The following is a 22,857-nucleotide window of genomic DNA, read 5'->3' as shown; positions in this document are numbered from 1 at the left end:
CGATATTTATGGATGAATATTTACGAAACTTTACTTTTCTTTACTACATTGCAAAGCAAAGACCTTTTCTCCCCTTTATTTCAGTAAATTATCCTGTTTTTCTCAGTCACTTTGGTACATTTCTCAGATCAGAATTGAAATTCTCAAAACAACCTGTTCAGTTCTCACATCATTGTGTCACTTGTGCACATCAAAAAAGCAGTTTCTTTGAACAAGTTGCAAATGCTTTGGTACCTCCATGCAAATGATTATGTACAATTCTCTGTTGTTTCCTACATTATCAGTTGCTAATGTCATGTTCCTCAAAATGTATTATATAGTTTTCTGTGCAATAGTCTTACCCCCCAAAACATCAGGTCTTTAGTTCATCGTATGAGTCATTAAATGCAAAATGGTTAATCTAGTTGTCATAAACTGCCAAGCACACTTTTTTTTATTTTTTATTTACACATTATTATTAGACTTTTTGTCAATTTGGCATGAATTGTGCAAGTGAATCTTTACTAATGAAGAGAATGTAGATGATAAACCAGTGATAAACCATTTCTCTGAAATAGCTCAAAGGTTCATCTCATGAATCTTCAGTTGGAAAGCTTACTGTATAGACAGAGGACAACACAAGAGTTACACATTCTGACAATTGACTTATTTTCATCTTTGTGCCCATATTTCTTTTTCCTTTTCTATTTAACAATGACATTGTAAAGGTTTTTTTTTTTTTTTGGCCAGATCACTAGTAAAAGTGTAACTGGGAATTCAATCCAGTGTCTTTCAATCAATATCCCACATACAGTAATGTGTAAATTTTTACTTTTTAAATGATTATATGGTATACATAAGCATATGGCATACTGTTCAATGCAGTAACTATCATCCAAAATGTTGCTATGGTTTACATCATAACATCCCTAGAGTATACTGTTATATTGACAACATGACTAAGCAATTTGTCTGTCTTATCCACAAGGACTTGTCATTCGATGGCACTGACATGTTCATTGACACAGATATTTATTTTTGAGAGATGAACTAAGGATTTTGAGCAAGAGACTGACTTTTGCAGGTAATCCATGGTGTTTTGCTAAAATGCACTTACTGTTTTGCAAATTGTGAGTTTGATTCGAGACATGTACCAAAGCGACAGAGAAAAACTTTAAAGTGAAGAAATCAATAAACTTTTATTTCTACCGGTCAGTGATGATCCTGAAAACACATCTGTTGCTATAGTAACAAAAGCTATTTCATGCACATCGTGCTCTTATTTCAGTGTAGTTTTTAAGATTGTGGTTATTTCAGCAAAACGTTTCATACAGTGTAACAGCGTTAAGTTAAACTTGTATTGTAGAGATCAGTGATGGGCACGCATTCGCATTTTAACACTTTTTTGTTTGCTCAGTACATGTAATAAATGCACATCCTTGAATAAGCCACGTTGCAAGCGTTTTTCATCCCATAAGAAAACCATTGGCCTAAAAGGAAAACGCTTAACGTGGCGTAAAATGTGTTTTAAAAAGACCAAACTCAAATTTTTTGATAAAGCATTCTATTTACAGACAAGCAGCTTATGGGAGGCAAATGCTTAATGCGTAATTAAACATACTGTGTTCGTATTCTGGGCTCATATCTGCTAGTCTGTGAATATAATGCTTTATTAATTTGTTAACTGAGTTTAATGCATTAAGCTATGTCCTTTCATGTTAAGCTATAGAATGTCTCAGTGGTTCATTTGTGAATTGGACTGGTCCAGATTAAACTTGCAGCAGCTAACATCTCGTGATACAATAAATCAGACAGTGAGTCAAGTTAACAATAAACAACTGCATTCTAATGAAGGATTTGTAAAACTATACAGTTTTTAGCTTTATAAACAACATCGGTTCTACACATAGGCAGTGTAGGAGCTAAAATAAGGTTTATTTTTGTTTGTTAAATAATTAACTATTGCACCCAATGTTATGTGAGTTGGCACCACCTAGGGATTGGAGCAGAAGGTGGGAATAAAGGACCTGTGACTTCACCTGAAGGCGTGGCCAGAACCGGAAGTAACAGTCTTTGACCTCACGGCCTGACTCCATAGAAAACAGATTGATTCAATCCACTTTATATCTTTTCAATCCTTTATTTATATGAGAGTTTGATTTTTTGATTTTGTATAAACATTCTTTTTTGTAATAAATGTTATTTCAGTTTGGAAATCTATCCTGTGGACAATGGAATAATTTTGGAAAGTGAGCGTCAAGCCTTTTTTCTGTTCAGCCACTAGAGTGGACTATTTATCTGCTACAAAAAGTCAAAGACTACTTCCTACAAGCTGAAGATATCTCAAAAAATGTGCTTGTAACTGAAGAAGTGAAGTGCATGGAAATCAATGAACACATGGACTGACTGTTTGTTTGGACCGCATGGTATGTACGGCTTTATGCATTTCTTGAATCAAGTCATTGAAATGATAGAAGAGGAAACAGAACAGAAATTCATATGTAATGGAAATCTGCTTATGGAGTGATTTGATTGTAAAACCGTGCAAATTGTTGGAAGTCTACTATAGGAAAAGTGGATCATTGGATGATTTTATATCAGTTTGCTGCTGGGCCGGGCAACATAGCAAATCCATGCATATTGATTCCATGTGCTGAACTAGCAAAGAAGTGACAAGTATGGAAGACACCGCTAATGAGTTTGATGAAGAGAAAGTCAAGGGTGACTTATCAAGCACTGTTATGGATGTAGAGATTAGTGGTCATGCGCCTAAGCTACGAAATGCTAGAAAAGGAAAGCTTGCCCACTTAACGAAAAGGAAAAATATAATGCTTGAACTTATGGAAGATGCTTCGTGTGAGCAAGAAGTGAAAGAAAATTTGAATAAATTTGTGAGTCTATTGGATGATTTTAAATCTCTACATGAAACCTATCAGGAGTTGTTGTCAGAAGAGGAAGCAAGGCAAGATGAAGCAGAATGGTTTAAACCTAAAATGGCAGACATTAACACTTTTCTCTCTTCTGTTTCTGAGTGGCTGTCTGGAGTATCTAAGGCTGTCGAACCTCAGGAGATTGAAGTTGCCCCTAAAGACAGCATATCTCAAATTTCCAGTCGTGAATCCAAATCAAGAGCATTTTCAGTTGCATCTGCAAGTCTACAGGTGGAAGCAGAGAGAGCTGCAGTTTTAGCAAAGGTGGCTGCACTCAGAGAAAAACATGACTTGGAGGATAGAGAAGAAGCACTTAACAAAGAGAGGCAAGCATTAAAGAAAAAACTTGAAGTTCTGGAGCTGAAAGCACAGCTAGATGCCTCATCAGCCAAACTCGCAGTTTTGAAGTCCGCTGGTAAATATAACGGAGCCTCAGCAGCAACAGGCTTAACATCTAATCCTCACGACGTGAACGTGCCAATGGAATCCTATCTTGCTGAGATGTCTTCAAAGAGTTATGCTTCAGAGTATGAATTCCTTTCTTTGGATAAGGTCGCTAAAGCTCTTTCTGTTGTGCAAACCCCAAGTGTTCGTCCCAAGGATATTCAACCCAGTCCTATCCCACAGCGTTCAAATGGCCACAATGCAGTCAGGAAGAAAGCCAAGGAGGTTCAACCACCTGGTCCAGGTAATCTCCATGCACAGTCAAACCTAACCACAGCCAGTGCATCTGACCAGTCTTCTGATCAGTCTTCAGAGTCTGTTGCGAGTTCTGGTGTACATCTGAGCAGCTTGGTAAACATCCTTCAACGCCAAAATGACATAACATCCCTTCTAGTGAAGCAGCATCAGCTTTCAAGTCTTCCTCAGAGAGATATCCCAATCTTTGATGGTGATATTTTGAAGTACAGACCATTCATAAGAGCTTTTGAATATGGCATTGAGCTAAAAACGGATAGCAGTGCTGACCGACTGTACTTTCTTGATCAATATACCAGTGGCTTTCCCAGAGATCTGGTAAGGAGTTGTCTTCACATGACCCCAGGTAAAGGTTATGAAAGAGCAAGAGATTTGCTACAGAAAAACTTTGGAGATGAATTCAGCATGTGTTCTGCGTATATGAAGAAAGCATTAGAATGGCCTATGATTAGACCTGAGGATTCTAAATCTCTGCAAGCTTTCGCAATATTTTTGAGGAGCTGTTGTAATGCAATGGAGGACATGAGTTACTCACATGAAATTAACTTGTCATCCAACATGAAAGTCTTGGTCTTGAAACTTCCTTACAAGCTGAGGGAAAGATGGCGATCAAAAGTTTGGGAATTTCAAGAAACCCATAACAGTAGGCCTCAATTTAAAGATCTTGTCCTATTTGTTGAAAAGCAAGTGAGAGTGGCTTCAGACCCAATATTCGGGGATATTCAAGATAAACCCCTAATCAAAACTAAAGACAAGTTCCCCACTAAAGTCAAGCCGAAGTCTGGTGGAAGTACCTTTGCAACTAGTGTTTCTGCACCTGCTTTCCATTCTACTCAGCAATCCTCTGACAACCATTTGCAAGTCTTATGTCATTTGTGTAGCAGCAGCAATCACACGTTGGAGCAGTGCAAGCTATTCGAGAAAAAGAAGCACAGGGAAAAGATAGAATTCATCAAAGGAAAAGGAATCTGTTTTGGGTGCCTACATCAAGGTCACATCAGCAAATACTGTAGGAAGAGGCTCACCTGTACATCATGTTCTAAACAGCACCCAAGCGTCCTTCACATTGAGCAAACAGAGCAAAAAGTAAAGCATGAAAAGAAAATTGACACTAAAGAAACCGTGAACTCCTCTGCCGTTACGCAGCCAGCTGGTGGGAATATTGGGGCCGGTATACAGGATAATGTCCTTTCAGTGGTTCCAGTAAGAGTCAAAGCTGCTAAAGGTGACAAAATCGTCTCAGTCTATGCTTTCATTGACCCTGGAAGTTCCGCTACCTTTTGTACCGAACGTCTGATGTCTCAGTTGAACGTCAAAGGTAAAAGAACTAATATCCTGTTGAAGACAATGAGTCACGAGAAGTCCATGCCAACTTATGTAATCACAGGATTAGAGATCTCTGGATTGGATAAAACCAATTTCATACAATTGCCTGATGTATTCACACAGAAGGAAATGCCAGTCACCATGGAAAACATACCCACCAAAAAAGATCTTGTTAGATGGCCATACCTGCAAAAGGTTGATATCCCTGAGATTAATGGCAACATTGAGCTACTTATAGGAACCAATGCCTCAAAGGTTATAGAGCCAGGGGAGATTGTAAACAGTCAAGGTGGGGGCCCTTATGCAGTCAAGACTTTAGTTGGTTGGGTAGTTAATGGACCCTTAAGAGGAGGGAAATCCAGCATAAGTTGTGACTCTCCATCTGCTGAGATAAACAGAATATCTGTAGCAAATTTGGAAAAGCTTCTGATTAGTCAGTACAATCATGACTTCAATGAAAAGGCCTCAGATGAAAAACGTGAAATGTCATTTGATGACAAAAGTTTCCTTAAAATTGCAAATGAGTCAATCTCACTATTGGATGGACACTACACACTCAACTTACCATTTCGGAAAAAGGATGTGATAATGCCCAACAACCGTCACATGGCCATGCAACGTCTTCTGAGTCTGAAAAGGAAATTTAAGAAAAGTGATTCATTCCATAAAGAATATACATCCTTTGTCAGTGACATGATAGATAAAGGATATGCTGAGGTGGTCCCGCAGGAAGAGGTGGATCAAGTGGAGGGAAGAACCTGGTATATTCCACATCACGCAGTCTACCACCCTAAAAAGAATACAATTAGAGTCGTGTTTGACTGTGGTGCAACATATCAAGGTGTGTCCCTGAACACGGAACTGTTGCAAGGGCCTGATCTTACCAATTCAATGGTTGGAGTCCTGCTTAGATTTAGTCAAGAACCCATTGCAATGATGGCGGACATAAAGTCTATGTTCCACCAGGTAAGAGTCTCAAAATCAGATGTGAACTGTTTACGCTTCCTGTGGTGGCCAGAAGGGGACATTAAGCAAAGTCCTATAGATCATCGCATGTTGGTGCACCTTTTTGGAGCAGTCTCTTCTCCAAGCTGTGCTAGCTTTGCCTTACGGAGAACAGCAGAAGACAACAGCTGTTTTAGACCTCTAGTAACCAACACAGTAATGCATAATTTTTATGTTGATGATTGCCTAGTGTCTCTGCCCACAGCACAGGAAGCAGTGCAACTGAGATCAGACTTGGTGGATTTGTGCAGCTTGGGAGGTTTTCAACTCACCAAATGGGTGAGTAATAGTAGAACCGTCTTGTCGGCCATTGAGGAGGAGAAAAGAGGGGACAACATTAGGTCCTTAGATTTAGATAAGGACAAACTACCAGTTGACCATGCCTTGGGACTTCAATGGAACGTGGAAGATGACACCTTTAGATTTACCATCATACTCAATGAAAAACCCCATACCCGTAGAGGTATTCTCTCAATGGTGAGCTCTGTCTTTGATCCTCTTGGACTTTTGGCACCCCTCACTCTTCCAGCCAAACAATTTTTACAGCAATTGTGCAAAGAAGGCTATGGATGGGATAAGCCAATACCCACGTCTCAATTAAGACAATGGCTATGTTGGATTCATGACCTCCCCAAGTTGGCAGCCTTCAGTGTGCCACGCTGTAAGAAACCCAATGGATTTGGTAAGCCACAGTCCTTTCAGTTGCATCATTTTTCTGATGCCAGCGAACTTGGATATGGAACTGTAAGCTACATCAGAATGACCAATGAGCAAGGTAACATCCATGTATCTTTCATGATTGGAAAAGCAAGAGTTTCCCCTTTAAAGCAGTTGACGATACCACGACTTGAGTTGGCAGCTGCTGTGTTGTCTGTCAAAGTTGACAAGATGCTCCGGTCAGAACTGCAGCTGCCATTGAAAAAGTCACTGTTCTGGACAGATAGTGAGGCAGTGTTGAAATACATAGCCAATGACAGTGCAAGATTTCACACTTATGTTGCCAACAGAGTATCATTTGTTAGAGAAAATACCTGCACCCAACAATGGAGGTACGTGTCCAGTAAGGACAATCCGGCAGATGATGCATCCAGGGGGCTGAGTGTACCAATGTTTCTGGAAAGCAAAAGATGGATATGTGGCCCTAAATTCCTCTGGCAACCAGATCACAGTTGGCTAACTAAAGGGTGTAAACAAGTGTCCCTTAGACAAGATGACCCAGAGGTCAAAGGTTTTACCATTGTGTGCAACACGGTCACTAAAAATGAACAGAATCCTACCCAAAAGCTTCTTTCTTACTTCTCAGATTGGACCAGATTGCTTAAAGCTGTTGCTTGGTACCAAAAGCTTGGAGACAGCCTGTTAGCACTCGCTTCTAAAAGGAAGGAACTTTCCACCAATGTCTGCACTCGTTCTAGACATCAAAAACTGGCTTCCCAGCTGCGTACCTTCAGATCAACACTTAGTGGTCAGTTCTTGTCTATGAAAGACCTTGGGAGAGCAGAAAAGGAAATTGTATCCTACACTCAAAGACAAGCTTTCCCAAATGATTTTGAAAAGCTAAAAATGACTCCACACAATGTTCAAAAAAAGAGTACCCTCTACAAACTAGATCCAATGATAAAAGATGGATTATTGAGAGTTGGAGGACGACTGTCAAGAGCGACGATGTCAGAAAGCATGAAGCATCCCATCATTCTTCCGAAACACTCCCACACCTCCAATTTGTTACTACGCCACATTCATGAAAGGTATGGTCACTGTGGAAGAAATTATATTCTTGCCCAGTTGCGTAAGAAATATTGGATCATCAATGGCAACACAGCAGCAAGAAAAATTATTTCTAAGTGTGTGACATGCAGACGCTTGAAAGGCAAAACTGAGGAACAAAAGATGGCTAATTTGCCAAAAGAAAGAGCTCTACCAGATCTTCCACCGTTCACAAATGTTGGAATGGACTATTTTGGCCCAATAGAAACAAAAAGAGGAAGAATTTTTGTCAAAAGATATGGCGTACTCTTTACATGTATGTCGTGCAGAGCCATTCATCTTGAAATGGCCAGCTCCCTGGACACTGACTCCTGTATCCATGCTATAAGAAGATTAATATGTAGGAGGGGCCAGGTAAAACATATCTGGTCTGACAATGGTACCAATCTCGTTGGTGCATGCAGAGAGCTCAAAGAGGCCATTACCAATCTGAACAGCAGTAAGATTCAAAGGGCCATGCTCCAAAGGGGGATTGACTGGAGTTTCAACCCACCAGGGGCGTCTCATCACGGTGGCGTGTGGGAGAGACTAATCAGGTCTGCAAGATGGGTCTTAAATTCCCTTTTACACCAACAAGTTGTAGACGATGAAGGTCTCCAGACATTGTTTTGTGAAGTTGAGGCAATTCTTAACAACCGCCCAATCACCACTGTATCCTCTGACCCTTTCGACCTGGAGGCTCTTACACCTAACCACATTCTCTTGCATAACTCTCAGCCTGTTCTGCCTCCAGGTGAGTTTTCCAAATCTGACTCATACACCAGGCGCCGGTGGAAACAAGTGCAATACTTGGCGGATTTGTTCTGGAGGAGATGGACACAGGAGTATTTAACACTAATGCAAGAGAGACAGAAGTGGTGTAAAGCAAGAACTAATCTCAAAGTTGGAGATATTGTGGTGGTGGTTGATCCTACCTCTCCACGATCCTCCTGGCCACTTGCAAGAATACTAGAAACAAAACCTGACTCAAAAGGGATGGTCCGGTCAGTCAAACTGCAGACAAAGACCAGCATTATGGAGCGGCCCATCACAAAGCTGTGCTTGCTGTTGGAAGAAGATGATCAATAGAGATCAGATGAATGGAAAGTATATATTCTTTTTTTTTTTTTTGTAATTAGATTACTTAGATTATTAATAGCTCCTTGTATAAATGTATGTAAATGTTCAATGTTAAGTTTGAAACATTTAGGGGCCGGATATGTAGGAGCTAAAATAAGGTTTATTTTTGTTTGTTAAATAATTAACTATTGCACCCAATGTTATGTGAGTTGGCACCACCTAGGGATTGGAGCAGAAGGTGGGAATAAAGGACCTGTGACTTCACCTGAAGGCGTGGCCAGAACCGGAAGTAACAGTCTTTGACCTCACGGCCTGACTCCATAGAAAACAGATTGATTCAATCCACTTTATATCTTTTCAATCCTTTATTTATATGAGAGTTTGATTTTTTGATTTTGTATAAACATTCTTTTTTGTAATAAATGTTATTTCAGTTTGGAAATCTATCCTGTGGACAATGGAATAATTTTGGAAAGTGAGCGTCAAGCCTTTTTTCTGTTCAGCCACTAGAGTGGACTATTTATCTGCTACAGGCAGTAAAAGGTTCTACAGCAACAACGCACACAATTCCTATCATGTATGTCTATGAAAGACGATCGAACCAATCAGAGTAAATATGGATTGGGGCGACACGTGCAACCCCGCCCCGGGTGCAGCACCCTCCTCGATCTGCAGGCTGCAGCCCGGTGTACTTGCCACAGCTTGCAAAACAATGACAAGTTTCAGTTTAGAGAAATCGAAACTAAGCTTTAGCTGTTGGATGTCTATTTATCTGTGATGGCACGTACAATGGCAGGAACTAATATTTCAGTGGCTCAGTTAAGTTGTTCAATCTGTCTAAAGCTACTGACAGATCCAGTGACCCTCACCTGTGGACACAGTTACTGTACAAGCTGTATTACAGGTTACTGGGATCAGGATGATCAGAAGGGAGTCTACAGCTGCCCTCAGTGCAGACAGATCTTCACTCCAAGACCTGTCTTAGGTAAAAACACCATGCTGGCTGAAGTGGTGGAGAATCTGAGGAAGAGAAAACTAGAAGCAGCTCAACTTGATCACTATTACGCTGAACCTGGAGATGTGGAGTGTGATGTCTGTACTGGGGAGAAAAATAAAGCCATCAAGTCCTGTCTGGTGTGTCTGAACTCTTACTGTCAAAGCCATTTTGAATGTCATGAAGAACTTCACCCAGGAAAACGACATAAAGTCACTGATGTCGCTGGACAACTACAGGAGATGATCTGCACTCAGCATGAAAAGTTGAAGGAAATCTTCTGTCGTACTGATCAGTGCTGTATATGTTATCTTTGTATGTTGGATGAGCATAAAAAACACGACACTGTATCAGCTGGAGCAGAGAGGACTAAGAAACAGGTATGAACTCAGTAGCTGTGCTGCATAATATATCTGCATAATAGGATCTCGTGAAGCTTTTGTACTTGAGTCAATTATCTTAAAATTCTATAGTTATTTTATCATGTAGCTTTATTTATCTGGTTTATTATTTGTTTTGTTTTTCTGCAGACACAATTGGATGAGATACAAAGAAAATTCCAGAAGAGAATCCAGGAGAGAGAGACGGAGCTTGAGGAGCTGAGAGAGTCTATAGAGTCTTACAAGGTGAGTTTTGAGCAGAAGAACAACTGCTGTCTGCTGAAGAAGATCTGTTTGAGACTCAGTTAGGACTCTCCTCCAGTCAGTCAGTGAAGATCCAGTGCTGGAGCTCCTTCAGTCCCACTGAACCCACTGTGGGGAACAGGCTGTGTGAGGCAGCAGTAAGAGCTGAGTGAATGGACTGATTCTGATGCTTCTCTCTCTGTGTGTCTTAACAGCGCTCTGCACAAACAGCAGTGGAGGACACTGAGAGGATCTTTACTGAGCTGATCCGCTCCATTGAGAGAAGACGCTCTGAGGTGACACAGCTGATCAGAGATCAGGAAAAGTCTGCAGTGAGTCAAGCTGAAGAACAACTGAAGCGACTGGAACAAGAGATTGAAGACCTGAGGAGGAGAGACGCTGAGCTGGAGCATTTTTCACACACAGAGAACCACATCCATTTCCTCCAGGTAACAGAGATTTGACAAACAGAATAGTAGTCTTCAGAGGGAAGAGCATGTTGTACAGAGACTGTGTTTGTAAGTGTTTCTGTGTCATTAGCTAATGTTTCTTTTGTGTCTTTGTGTCTGGGTAGAGTTTCCAGTCTCTCTCTGTTTCTCCAGGATCAACAGACTCACCCAGCATCACTGTCAGCTCTTGCTTTTCTTTTAATGATGTTGGTAAATCTGTGTCTCATCTAAGAGAAAAACTTGAACATTTCTGCAGAGAGGAGATAGAAAAGATTCATGGTAAAGGTAAAGTACTGATAATTATTTTACTCTTAGAAATAAATGATGAATCAAAGTCTCATGCAGCAAGGCTTTCAATGGCTAGCATAAAGTCTAGTTCTTTCTAGTTCAACGGTAATACGTTTTATGTTTATTGTTCTTTAATCATAACATTGTAACATGAATTGCCGTGAAACTGTTATACAGTTGAATTTTTTTATACCAGAAGTCTCATAATTGAAGTGTAAATTCTGCAGATTACAATACATCATTGTCCAATATTGTACTGTCAGCAATTTATAAAAAAGTTTTCATAATTGTAGTAAACCCAGAAAAAAACGCTGTAGTCCAAATAAGCCGTTCATAGTATTCCTTGAAAAGGTTTTTTTTTTAAACGAATCATGTCCCTTTAGAGTGGACTTTGAGATTTGTAACTTTGTAGATCTTTTTTACGCTCAAAACATAAACACTACGCACTAAATAAAATTCAAAAAGTGAAAAACATGATAGGACCTCTTTAAGATGCATGTATTAATACAGAAAATGTGTTGATTTCCATAGCAAAATATATTGATATCAATCCCAACCCTGAATTCAAGACAAGGGATGAGTTTCTACAGTGTAAGTTACTAAACAAACAAGTAAGCACACACAAAACACACTTCTTCACATTCAGATGTTGATCTACAAGATTTACTACAATGAAAATCGCATGATCTGATATCAATAGTCAGCCTGTTTTCCATTCATTCCATACCGTTGGTGATGTAAGTGATTGTCCTTTTGAATCCTATACATAAAATGTCCCTACAAGTGACTTCGAGCTGTGCTTGTTACATTTAAAGCTAAATTTGTTTTCATTGTTCTAACACAACTGATTTGTATTAATATTTTAAAGTGATATTTCATATTAAGATATCGTGTTTTGTCTCCATCAGATTTCTTCCAGTTCACAGTGGATTCAAACACAGTTCATAAAAACCTCCATCTGTCTAAAGGGAACAGAGTAATTACTTACACTTTCAGAGACCAGCTGTATCCTGATCACTCTGACAGATTTGATACTAAGGAGCAGGCATTGTGTGAAGAGAGTGTGTGTGGACGCTCTTACTGGGAAGTGGAGTGGAGTGGTCGGGTGGAAATGTCAGTGTCATATAAGAGCATCAGCAGGAAGGACAATGAAAAGGACAAAAATGAAGAAGATGATAATAATTATGACACATGTGAATTTGGACGTAATGATCAGTCCTGGAGTTTGTTCTGCTCTGACTCCAGCTGCTCATTCTGGCACAATAACAAAGGGACTAAACTCCCTGAGGTCTCCAGCTCTTCTAGAATAGGAGTGTATGTGGATCACGGTGCAGGAACTCTGTCCTTCTACAGCGTCTCTGACACAATGAACCTCATTCACAGAGTCCACACCACATTCATTCAGCCTCTCTATCCTGGGTTTATGAATTATTATGACTCAGTTGTGAAACTGTGTGAGATATCAAAATATTAATACATTCTGTTAAACTGTGAAAATTACCAATAACAAGCTTTAAGCAATAAATCAATACTACAGCTGAAATGTTATTAAAAACAAGTTCAGGACATATTATTGGAGCTGAAATGTTATTAAAAACAAGTTCAGGACATATTATTGGAGCTGAAATGTTTCATCAGATTGATTTAATAAAGGTTATAATAAATAATAGGGCCTAGAATTATTTGTGTTTACAGACATTGTGAAATAAAATGTTTTCAGACAATTTTGTTGCATTGTTTTTCTTTTACTGAACATAAGGGATGAGGAATGAGAATAAGATTCCAATATTATTAGAGAGGACCTGATGTTTTTTTTTTTTTTTGTCATGGAAATTCTACCTCTAATGATTTGTCTTATAAGAATATATTCTTACAGAGAAACCATAATTTTATTATGGTGTTTGTACTAAAATTCGGGTAACTAAAGGTAGGCCTATGCATTTTACCTTATTATATTTCTAAGTGTGAGTCCCAAAATGCTAAAAGTTAAAACATGCTAACAAGTTCACTTAATAAAAGCCTGTTAGAAAGATTATACCAATTTGTTAACACATTTAAAACACTAGAATTGTGTAAACACTTAATAGAAATATCATATTTGAGGCATGTTAGCATTGTGTAAACACGTTAGAATCATGCCAGTTAAAAGTCAAAGCATGTTAGTGATGAGCTAGTTACATGCTAAACAAAACAATGGACAGTGAGAGGATCTTTACTGAGCTGATCCACTCCACTGAGAGAAGCTGCTCTGACTAAAACAATATCTGTTAGATTAGTACAATTAAGTTAACCAAATCAGTAGTTGAATATCCTGGTCACTTCCTGTTAATCACTCACTGCTAGTTTCCTTTTTGGCATGCAACTTAAAACATGAACTTTGATTAACATTATTAAAACAGGGAAGTAAACACCATTTTTACTCATTGGAATTGAAACTTAAAGGTGATATGTAACATTTATTTTTTCAAGTGAGAATGAGAATCTGCCAAAAACACTGCACCATACAAACCCTAAGCACTACAGAACCTTAAACACTCAACAACTTGTACATTTATATCACACTGAGAGAAAAATAATACCGAGAACACGGAGCAAACGTTTTCCTTTGAATGTAACAACATAGCATGGTGGCGCTGGTTTTGATTCCCAGCGAATGCACGAAATGCTAAAATGTTTAATAATGCAATGCAAGTGTGTTTGTGCAAAAGTGTCTGCAAAATTCATAAATGTAAATGTAAAATTTACATTTAAAGGGGCACTCATTCATAAAGGAAGAACGAAAAAGTCTTCAAATAATTGACAATGCTGTGGATGAGCGAAAAAAGAGGATGAGCATTACAATTAACGTACACAACAGATACATGATTTTTTTTAATATACAAAATATGCCATCTAGTGGTCGTGTTTATTTACTGCAACATTTAAATAATGCGATAAAAAAACCAGGAAATGTTTCGGTTCAGAGAAATCAAAACTTAACTGCTGTCGATCTGTTGCGGAAGTCCCTCTACCTGTGATTGTGTACAGTAAAATGGCAGAATCCAGTGTTCCTTTGGCTCAGAATCAGTTCAACTGTTCAATCTGTCTAAATCAACTGACTGATCCAGTGGTCATTCCCTGTGGACACCGTTACTGTAGGAGCTGTATTACAGGCTGCTGGGATCAGGATGATCAGAAGAGAGACTACAGCTGCCCTCAGTGCAGACAGACCTTCACTCCAAGACCTGTCTTAGGTGAAAACACCATACTGATTAAAGTGGAGGATAATCTGAGGAAGAGAAAACTAGAAGCTGCTCAACTTGATCATTGTGAACTTGGAGATGTGGAGTGTGATGTCTGTACTGGGGAGAAAAATAAAGCCATCAAGTCCTGTCTGGTGTGTCTGAACTCTTACTGTCAAAACCATTTTGAACGTCATGAAGAATTTCACCCAGGAAAGCGGCACAAAGTGACAAATGCTACTAGAAGACTGCAGGAGATGATCTGCCCTCAACATGATAAACTGCTGGAGATTTTCTGTCGTACTGACCAGCACTGTATATGCTATTTGTGTATGTTGGATGAACACAAAAACCATGACCATGTATCAGCTGCAGCAGAGAGGACTGAGAAACAGGTAAGAATTTAGTAGTTGTGCTGCATAATGTCTCTTCACAAGCAGTGTTGGGGAAAGTTTCTTTTAAAACTAATGCATTACAATATAGAAGAAAGTTCAACACATTTCAGCAATAAATAAGAAGCACAAATGTTTATTAGTAATTTTTGCTTATTAGTATGGTTGAATTGGATCAATGAAGGGCAGCAGCAAGAAAATTGGTTAATAAAATGGGATTAAATACATAAAGGTTATTTGTGTTATTTAAAATTTAATTATTGCTGGGTTGTATCGCATCACATTTTGAGTTGCATTTAGCTGTTTTCATTATTTTTTAGGGAAACTGAATTATTTATTATATTTTTTTTGGGAATGAACTGTAGTTCTAGAATAAATGTGAACATGCATTAATTACTGAGATTAATGCATGTTCACACTTGTTCTAGAACTACATCTATTTTCTTGTAAATTAAAAAGTAATGCGTTACTTTACTAGTTACTAATTACTGATTATGTAACTCACGTTGCTTGTAATGTACCCCCAACTCATCTACATAATCAAAGACTACTTTGAAAACAATTCATGCTGAGATCTCATGATTCTTTGTTGCATACAGTTTCAAGTATCATATTTGAGATTATTTTGTTTTTTCCTGCAGACACAATTGGAAGAGATGCAAAGAAAATTCCAGAAGAGAATCCAGGAGAGAGAGACGGAGCTTGAGGAGCTGAGTGAATCTGTAGAGTCTTACAAGGTGAGTTTTGAGCAGAAGAACAACTGCTGTCTGCTGAAGAAGATCTGTTTGAGACTCAGTTAGGACTCTCCTCCAGTCAGTCAGTGAAGATCCAGTGCTGGAGCTCCTTCAGTCCCAGTGAACCCACTGTGGGGAACAGACTGTGTGAGGCAGCAGTAAGAGCTGAGTGAATGGACTGATTCTGATGCTTCTCTCTCTGTGTGTCCTAACAGCGCTCTGCACAGACAGCAGTGGAGGACACTGAGAGGATCTTTACTGAGCTGATCCGCTCCATTGAGAGAAGCCGCTCTGAGGTGACACAGCTGATCAGAGATCAGGAAAAGACTGCAGTGAGTCGAGCTGAAGAACAACTGAAGCGACTGGAGCAAGAGATTGAAGACCTGAGGAGGAGAGACGCTGAGGTGGACAAGCTTTCACACACAGACCTTCACATCCATTTCCTCCAGGTAACAGAGATCTGACAAACAGAACAGTGGTCTTTAGGAAGAGCAGAGCATGTTTTATCAATGTATCTATATCTCTTGTTTCTATTGTGTTTTGTGTCTGTGTAGAGTTTCCAGTCTCTCTCTGTCCCTCCTGGATCTACAGACTCAGTCAACATCACTTACAGTTCTCATTGCACTTTTGATGATGTTGAAAAGTCTGTCTCTCATCTAAGAGAAGAACTGGATCATTTCTGCAGAGAGAAAATACAAAAGATTCATAAAATAGGTAAAGCATTGACCATTAATTTACTTTCAAAAATAAGCAATGCATTACACAATCTAATGAAAGCAAGACTTTCACATAAAGTCTGGTTCATTCTGTGCCTTAATCTGACCACAACAATATATGATAAGTGTCCAGCATAAAATATAAAGATCATGACCATAATTATAGACCTGTGAGCAATAAAGTAGAAACTTATTTAGATAATGGCACAGTAGTGTAGTAGTCACAGTGGTAGGGCTCAGTTCTTGGACCACTTCTCTTCTCTGTCTACATGGCATCATTAGGTTCTGTCATTCAGTCTTTAGCATCCCTGTTGTTAGCACACCTGCCTCATGTCGGCTGTCACTGGTTCAAACTCTGCAGTCTGAGGCTAAGACTATGCATCATGTACTGTAGCAATACAAAATATATTAAAAGGGTAGTTTACCCAAAAATGAACATTCTGTCATCTCACCCTCATGTCGTTCCAAACCTGTAAGACCTTCGTTCATCTTCGGAACACAAATTCAAATATTTCTGGTTAAATCCGAGAGCTCTCTGAAACTGCATAGCCAGTAATGCAACTGAAATGATCCCAGGTCCAGAAATGTAGTAAGGACATCCATAAAATAGTCTTTGTGACATCAGTGGTTTACCTGTAATTTTCAAGGCTACGTGAATACTTTTCCTGTGTAAAGAAAACAAAATTAATTACTTTATTCAACAATTATGCCATTATTTAGAGTACCATGATGCACGTAAACAAACTTTCCTCTGCACAACTGACAGAATTTTCATTTTTGGGTGAACTATCCCTTTAAAAATATATATCTTATTATCAAACTAAATATGTTTTAATTCCCATAGCAAAATATATTGAGATTATCCCCATCCCTGAATGCAAGACAAGGGACGAGTTTCTACAGTGTAAGTTACTAAGCAAACAAGCAAGCACGCACTCACAAAACACACTTCTTTACATTCAGATACTGATCTTCAAGATTTGCCATGATGAGAATTTCATCATCTGATATCAGTAGTCAGTCAAAATGTTTTTCAATCAATTTTAAAGGTGCTGTAAGTGATTGTTCTTTTAAATACCACACATGCTGTAAATTGTAACCACAAATGACTGTGAGCTGTGCTTTTTAGCAGATCAAAACACTTCAAACGTGTGTTTTGATGCAGTTTACAGAGAAAGCATGTGGTTAGTGAACAGGAAAAGTTTGCAAGATACCTAACAATGCTCACAGCCACCTCTAAGCCTCACCCGCGCAGATGTACATGCCGTGCACATGTAAAAATCAGTTGAGAAAGCATTTTGATTTAAATCAAGTGAAAAAACTGTAATGATCTGGGAAATAGAAAAAGTTAATAGAAAGAGAATGATGTGCACCAATTCAGTCGCTGTAGAAATCTAATACTTCAATGGTTTCAGATAAAATAGCTCAACACGAGAGCCAATGCAAATGCAAGGACATAAAAAAATAAAATAAAACCTTGTGTATTAAAGAAGAGTGGTGGAAACATCTGATGATGTTTAGATAACTATAAGAAATCAGGTTATATTAAATTATATTAAGGCCTATATTATAAACCTAATAAATAATGTATGAGCATTATCTGCTTAATTTTTTCATATTATATTATATTATACACTTCTGCTTAAAAGTTTGGCATCAGTAAGATAGCTTTTTTTTTTTTACTGAGTCTCTTATGCTCTTTCTTATGCTAATTTCTAATTTCTAATATTGGTTTCCTATTTTAATATACTTTAAAATATAATTTATTCTTGTGAAGCAAAGCTGAAATTTCAGCAGTATATATTGTAACACAACATTTCTATTTTGAACGAACACTGTTCTTTTTTATTTTAGAATCCTGGAAAAAGTATCACTGGTCCCAAAAAATATTAAGCAGCACAACTGTTCTCCAACATTGATTATAAATCAGCATATTAAAATGATTTCTGAACAATCATGTGACACGGAAGACAGTCTTTGCCTCACAGGAATAAATTATATTTTAAAGTATATTAAAATATATATTTTTTATTTTAAATGAAAATTATATTTCATAATATTATTTTGTGAAATAATATTCAGTATTTTGATCAAATAGATACAGCCTTGATGAGCATAAGAAACATATTTGAAAAATGTTACTGATCCCAAACTTGAATGACAAGTTAATGACAGTGTATTTATATTTATACTGTAAAAAATGTTTTCTCAGGTAACATAAAATGTACATCTTTTGGTTACATTAAGGTACAAAGCAAATATAAACTGCCCATTAAAGTTAAAAGTTAAAAAACAATTTGTACTGGTCTGGATGTTTTTGGAATGTCCACCCTATAGTGAAAGGTTTTGCTCAGCCAGAAAAAAAAGATGAGAGGGAACATTGCTCACAGCAACTTTGTTTATGTTTTTATTGAGATTTCCTATTTATATTTCATTAGACTGCATTTTGTTTTTATCAGATTTCTTCAAGTTCACAGTGGATTCAAACACCGTTCATAAAAACCTCCATCTGTCTAAAGGGAACAGAGTAATTATTTACACTGACACAGACCAGCAGTATCCCGATCACCCTGACAGATTTGATACTCTGCAGCAAGTGTTGTGTGAAGAGAGTGTGTGTGGACGCTCTTACTGGGAGGTGGAGTGGAGTGGTGAGGTGGAAATATCAGTGTCGTACAAGAGCATCAGCAGGAAAATGCGGGGCGATGATGATGATTACAACCATGATGGTTATGACAAGTCTGACTTTGGACTTAATGATCAGTCTTGGTGTTTGTTCTGCTCTGACTCCAGCTGCTCATTCTGGCACAATAACAAAGAGACTAAACTCCCTGAGGTCTCCAGATCTTCTAGAATAGGAGTGTATGTGGATCACGGTGCAGGAACTCTGTCCTTCTACAGCGTCTCTGACACAATGACCCTCATTCACAGAGTACAGGCCACATTCACTCAACCTCTCTATCCTGGGTTTGGGGTTTATAGTGTATCAGTTGTGCAACTGGTATCAAAATAGTCGATACACACAGTAGATTGTCAAAATAATAATTCGGTCAACTGCTTTGAAGGATTAGTTCACCCAAAAATGAAAATTAGCCCATAAATTACTTACCCTCAAGTCATTCTAGGTGTATATGTAAATATGTATACTTTCTTCTTTCAGACGAATACAGTCGGAGTTATATAATTTTTTTTAATGCCACTCAACGTTTGTTGCAGTGCATCATACTAAAAGAAGTACAAATAAAAAGCACCCATCCTTAATAAAAAGTGTCTCAGACAGCTCCAGGGGGTGAATAAAGTTCTCCAGTAGCGAAGCAATGTGTTTTTGTAAGAAAAATAACCATATGTAAAAAATAATAATCAATTTAATGTAGCTTGCACTCACTGTTGTACATGGAAGCAGCTCCAGGTGGATGACGTATGGAGGTCGGGTTTGTGCATGCACCGCTCAGAAGTGATGAACATGGAAGCGCAGGGGAGAGATCAAAACAAAACAACGGTGACCAATTAGAAGTACAAAATGAAGATTTGTAAAGAATAATGTTGGAGGATTTCGATATAAGCCAAGAGAAGACTGGTTTTCCTTTGCTAAAGTAAGGAAACATTGCTTCCTTTGCCCCTGTTAACAAACAGTTTTCAGGAGACTTACTGGCGCATGTGCAATGCCAACCTCATACTTCATCCTCCCAGAACTGTTGGCGCAAGCTAGATTAAAGTGATTATTACATTTTGAAAATGGTTATTTTTCTTACAAAAACACATCAATTCACTACAGAAGGTCTTTGTTCACTCCCTGGAGCCGTGTGAGACACTGTTTTTTATGGATGGGTGCTTTTTATTTTACTTCTTTTGGACTGATGCACTTTGACACCCGCTGAGTGGCATTAAACAGCTTGAAAGAGCAAAGACAATTTTTAATATAACTCCGACTAGATTTGTTTGAAAGAAGAAAGTCATATACACCTATGACTTGAAGGTAAGGAATTTATGAGCTAATTTAAATTTTTGGATTTTAAACTAGAGATCGACCGATACATCGATTTGCCAATAATTTTCCCAATATTTCTGTATTTTTACTATAATCGGATATCGGTTTTGTTATATTGGATTCACCGATAAATGTCGCCATCTTGTGAGTGTTTTGAGAATTGCGCGCAGGATCGCCATTGCAGCGCATCTGAGGGCAGACGAGAAAAAAACAACGGCGTGCACTGGTAAAGCATACTTTCCTTGCTGTAATTAGTACACTTTTTTACTTTTTTAATATAACAGCCGTAATGCAACAAATTAGATAATCTTACATAAATTTCTGATATGAAGGTTAGTTCATGCAGCTTGACTCTCAGAAATACGAACTCACAGAGTCACATAGTAATCCATCAAGTCCTGTAAATAATAAGTCATGTCACAAAAATGTAACTTTGCATGAATTAAATAATACAGTTATGAATGAGTGCATGTTGGAAATAAAGCACTGGATTTAATTCTCTCTCAGTTATCTGTAGAAGTCTTGTGAAGTGGCTTCCAAATTGCTGTTCATATTGCTGTTTGGGTTGATGCTCAGGAAATGCTCCAGCAACACTACAGACTAAAGTTGAAAAAGGGAAAAAGCATAATAAGACCCCTTTAAAACACCCTAAATTATAATTTACCATAACCATTATTTTGCTAATAAACATCTTAATACACTTTTAATCATTCATATAAATACAGAAATTAATCATTTATTATCTCCGTGATTGAACACAGTTTAGTTCTGTGTAAATGCAGATACAGGGCTTTGTCAGCAGGTATTTCAGAACTAATGACAAAAACATTGTTAATAATTTTGATATAATATACCAGTTGAGAAATGCAATAAAATGTGATGTTTTGTTTGATATATTCCAATATCCACAGAATATTAATCCGTTACTAATTAACATTATCCAGCTAATTATTTTTCACTCTTTAGCTTATTCAATTGTTTATAAACTGACTAAAACTGTTCTTTAAAATTATTAAATTCTGCCAAGTTGATGTGACTCATTAGACATGCTACATTTTTTTTCTTTTTTATTAACAAACAAGTCAATTCAACATCATCATTGTTAATATTAGTGTTGCTTCTGCTGCTTTTTATAAATATGTTTTTATTGTTTCTTTATTTTGTATTCATGGAGGGTGTGATTGTTATAAAAAAATGGTTTGTTCAGTTCAGTGGTGTTTTAATCATTGTGTCAAAAACAGTAGCAGGAAATAAATATCGGTTCTGCATATCGATTATCAGGCACATAAACATGCAAATAACTGGTATCAGTTATAAAAAAGTCTGTATCAGTTGATATTATTGATAGTATTGATATATGAAATTAATACTACACTGATAAAAATGATTTTGTGGTCAAGTAAATACTACATGAAAACAAATTTAATTTCTATGTACATTAAATAATTTAGTTCAGATAAGAATAAAAAAAAGTAAAAACTATATTAGTACTTAATTTAAGCTTGTAAAAATTAAAATTTGAATTTATACTGTAAGTATATTTTACTTGGAATTGTTTATGTTTACGAGAATTCTTCAAGAAAAAAATCTATGTTTTGATCCTGTTATTCCCATCATGCACTGGGTCATGAATTAAAAATGCACTGTTTTCGGGTTGTATTTACAATGTTTTATGGTTGTTTTTGAAGTTAGGTTCAGTAACTTACAATTTTGTGACATGTGGAGTTTATTTTCTACTCAAAAAAACAATATCCACTGATTGTACTGTGATTGCCTTATAAAGTTAAAGGTGCAATCTGCTGATTGTCCTGCACGTGACCACATAAATCTGTCTCCTTACGATGCACTTAGGGCTTTACTATTACTCCAGAGCACTCGTAGATCTACAATGATTTTCAAGAGCTTCTTAAGTTACGAAGCTTTTGGGAAATGCAGCTCAGAGTGATTAAATACCCTCGTAAAGACCAGCCGTATCCTGATCATCCAGACATATTTGATCACTGGTCACAGGTGTTGTGTGTAGAGAGAGAGAGAGAGAGAGAGAGAGAGAGAGTGAGGACACTGTTACTTGGAAGAGGTTGAGTGGAGTTGTGAGATGGGTATGTCAGTGTCATTTACATTAAGAGCATCAGCAGGAAGAGAAGGGGAAAGGAGTGTAGATTTGGACGTAATGATCAGTGGTGTTTTTTCTCCTCTGACTCCAGGTGCACATTCTGGCACAATAACGAAAGGACTACATTCCTTGTAGTCTCCAGATCTTCTAGAATACGAGTATATGTGGATCATGGTTCAGGGACTCTATCATTCTAGTGTCCCTGACAAAATGACCCTCATTAACAGAGTCCAGACCACATTTTCTCAGCCTCTTTTGGGCTAGTTTATATTATACAGATGTTGTTGATTTATATGTTTTTTTGTTCAACTGTGACACTTTGTGACTTAAAAATATAGATGGCACCTAAATTCTGCAAACATTGTGAGATATTTTCAAAATATCATTGTCATGTTTATGATTTTGCCTTAACCTGTTTACTCTAAACATTAGCAACACAATTGTAATGGTTAGCATTCAGTTGCAATTATGCACATTATTTGTTATATACCTGACATTGTTTTTAAATATAAATCCACTGCATTTTCTTGACCTCACAAAACTAAGGAATTGTATTGTACAATATCTGAAGACT

The 22,857-nt window shown here is 37.7% G+C and overlaps 2 protein-coding genes across 2 annotated transcripts; both read left to right on the top strand.

The window, feature by feature from the left end:
* The first annotated feature begins 9,498 nt into the window (after nucleotides 1–9,498).
* On the top strand, nucleotides 9,499–12,835 carry LOC113045051 (tripartite motif-containing protein 16-like). The gene is made up of 6 exons (XM_026205176.1): nucleotides 9,499–10,139; nucleotides 10,290–10,385; nucleotides 10,598–10,831; nucleotides 10,957–11,116; nucleotides 11,651–11,710; nucleotides 12,028–12,835. Exons 1-6 carry the CDS (start codon nucleotides 9,543–9,545, stop codon nucleotides 12,591–12,593), a joined length of 1,713 nt encoding a protein of 570 aa, XP_026060961.1. The 5' UTR covers nucleotides 9,499–9,542; the 3' UTR covers nucleotides 12,594–12,835.
* Nucleotides 12,836–13,838: 1,003 nt separating this feature from the next.
* Nucleotides 13,839–19,421, top strand: LOC113045052 (tripartite motif-containing protein 16-like). The gene is made up of 6 exons (XM_026205177.1): nucleotides 13,839–14,735; nucleotides 15,374–15,469; nucleotides 15,682–15,915; nucleotides 16,021–16,180; nucleotides 17,027–17,086; nucleotides 18,642–19,421. The coding sequence occupies exons 1-6, from the start codon at nucleotides 14,151–14,153 to the stop codon at nucleotides 19,193–19,195; spliced, it is 1,689 nt and encodes a 562-aa protein (XP_026060962.1). The 5' UTR covers nucleotides 13,839–14,150; the 3' UTR covers nucleotides 19,196–19,421.
* The last annotated feature ends 3,436 nt before the right edge of the window (nucleotides 19,422–22,857 follow it).

Source organism: Carassius auratus, chromosome 27, assembly GCF_003368295.1.
Source record: "Carassius auratus strain Wakin chromosome 27, ASM336829v1, whole genome shotgun sequence".
NCBI classification, from domain to species: domain Eukaryota; kingdom Metazoa; phylum Chordata; class Actinopteri; order Cypriniformes; family Cyprinidae; genus Carassius; species Carassius auratus.
Note: the sequence above shows the minus strand (reverse complement) of the source record. Positions and strands in the feature narration are given on the sequence as shown.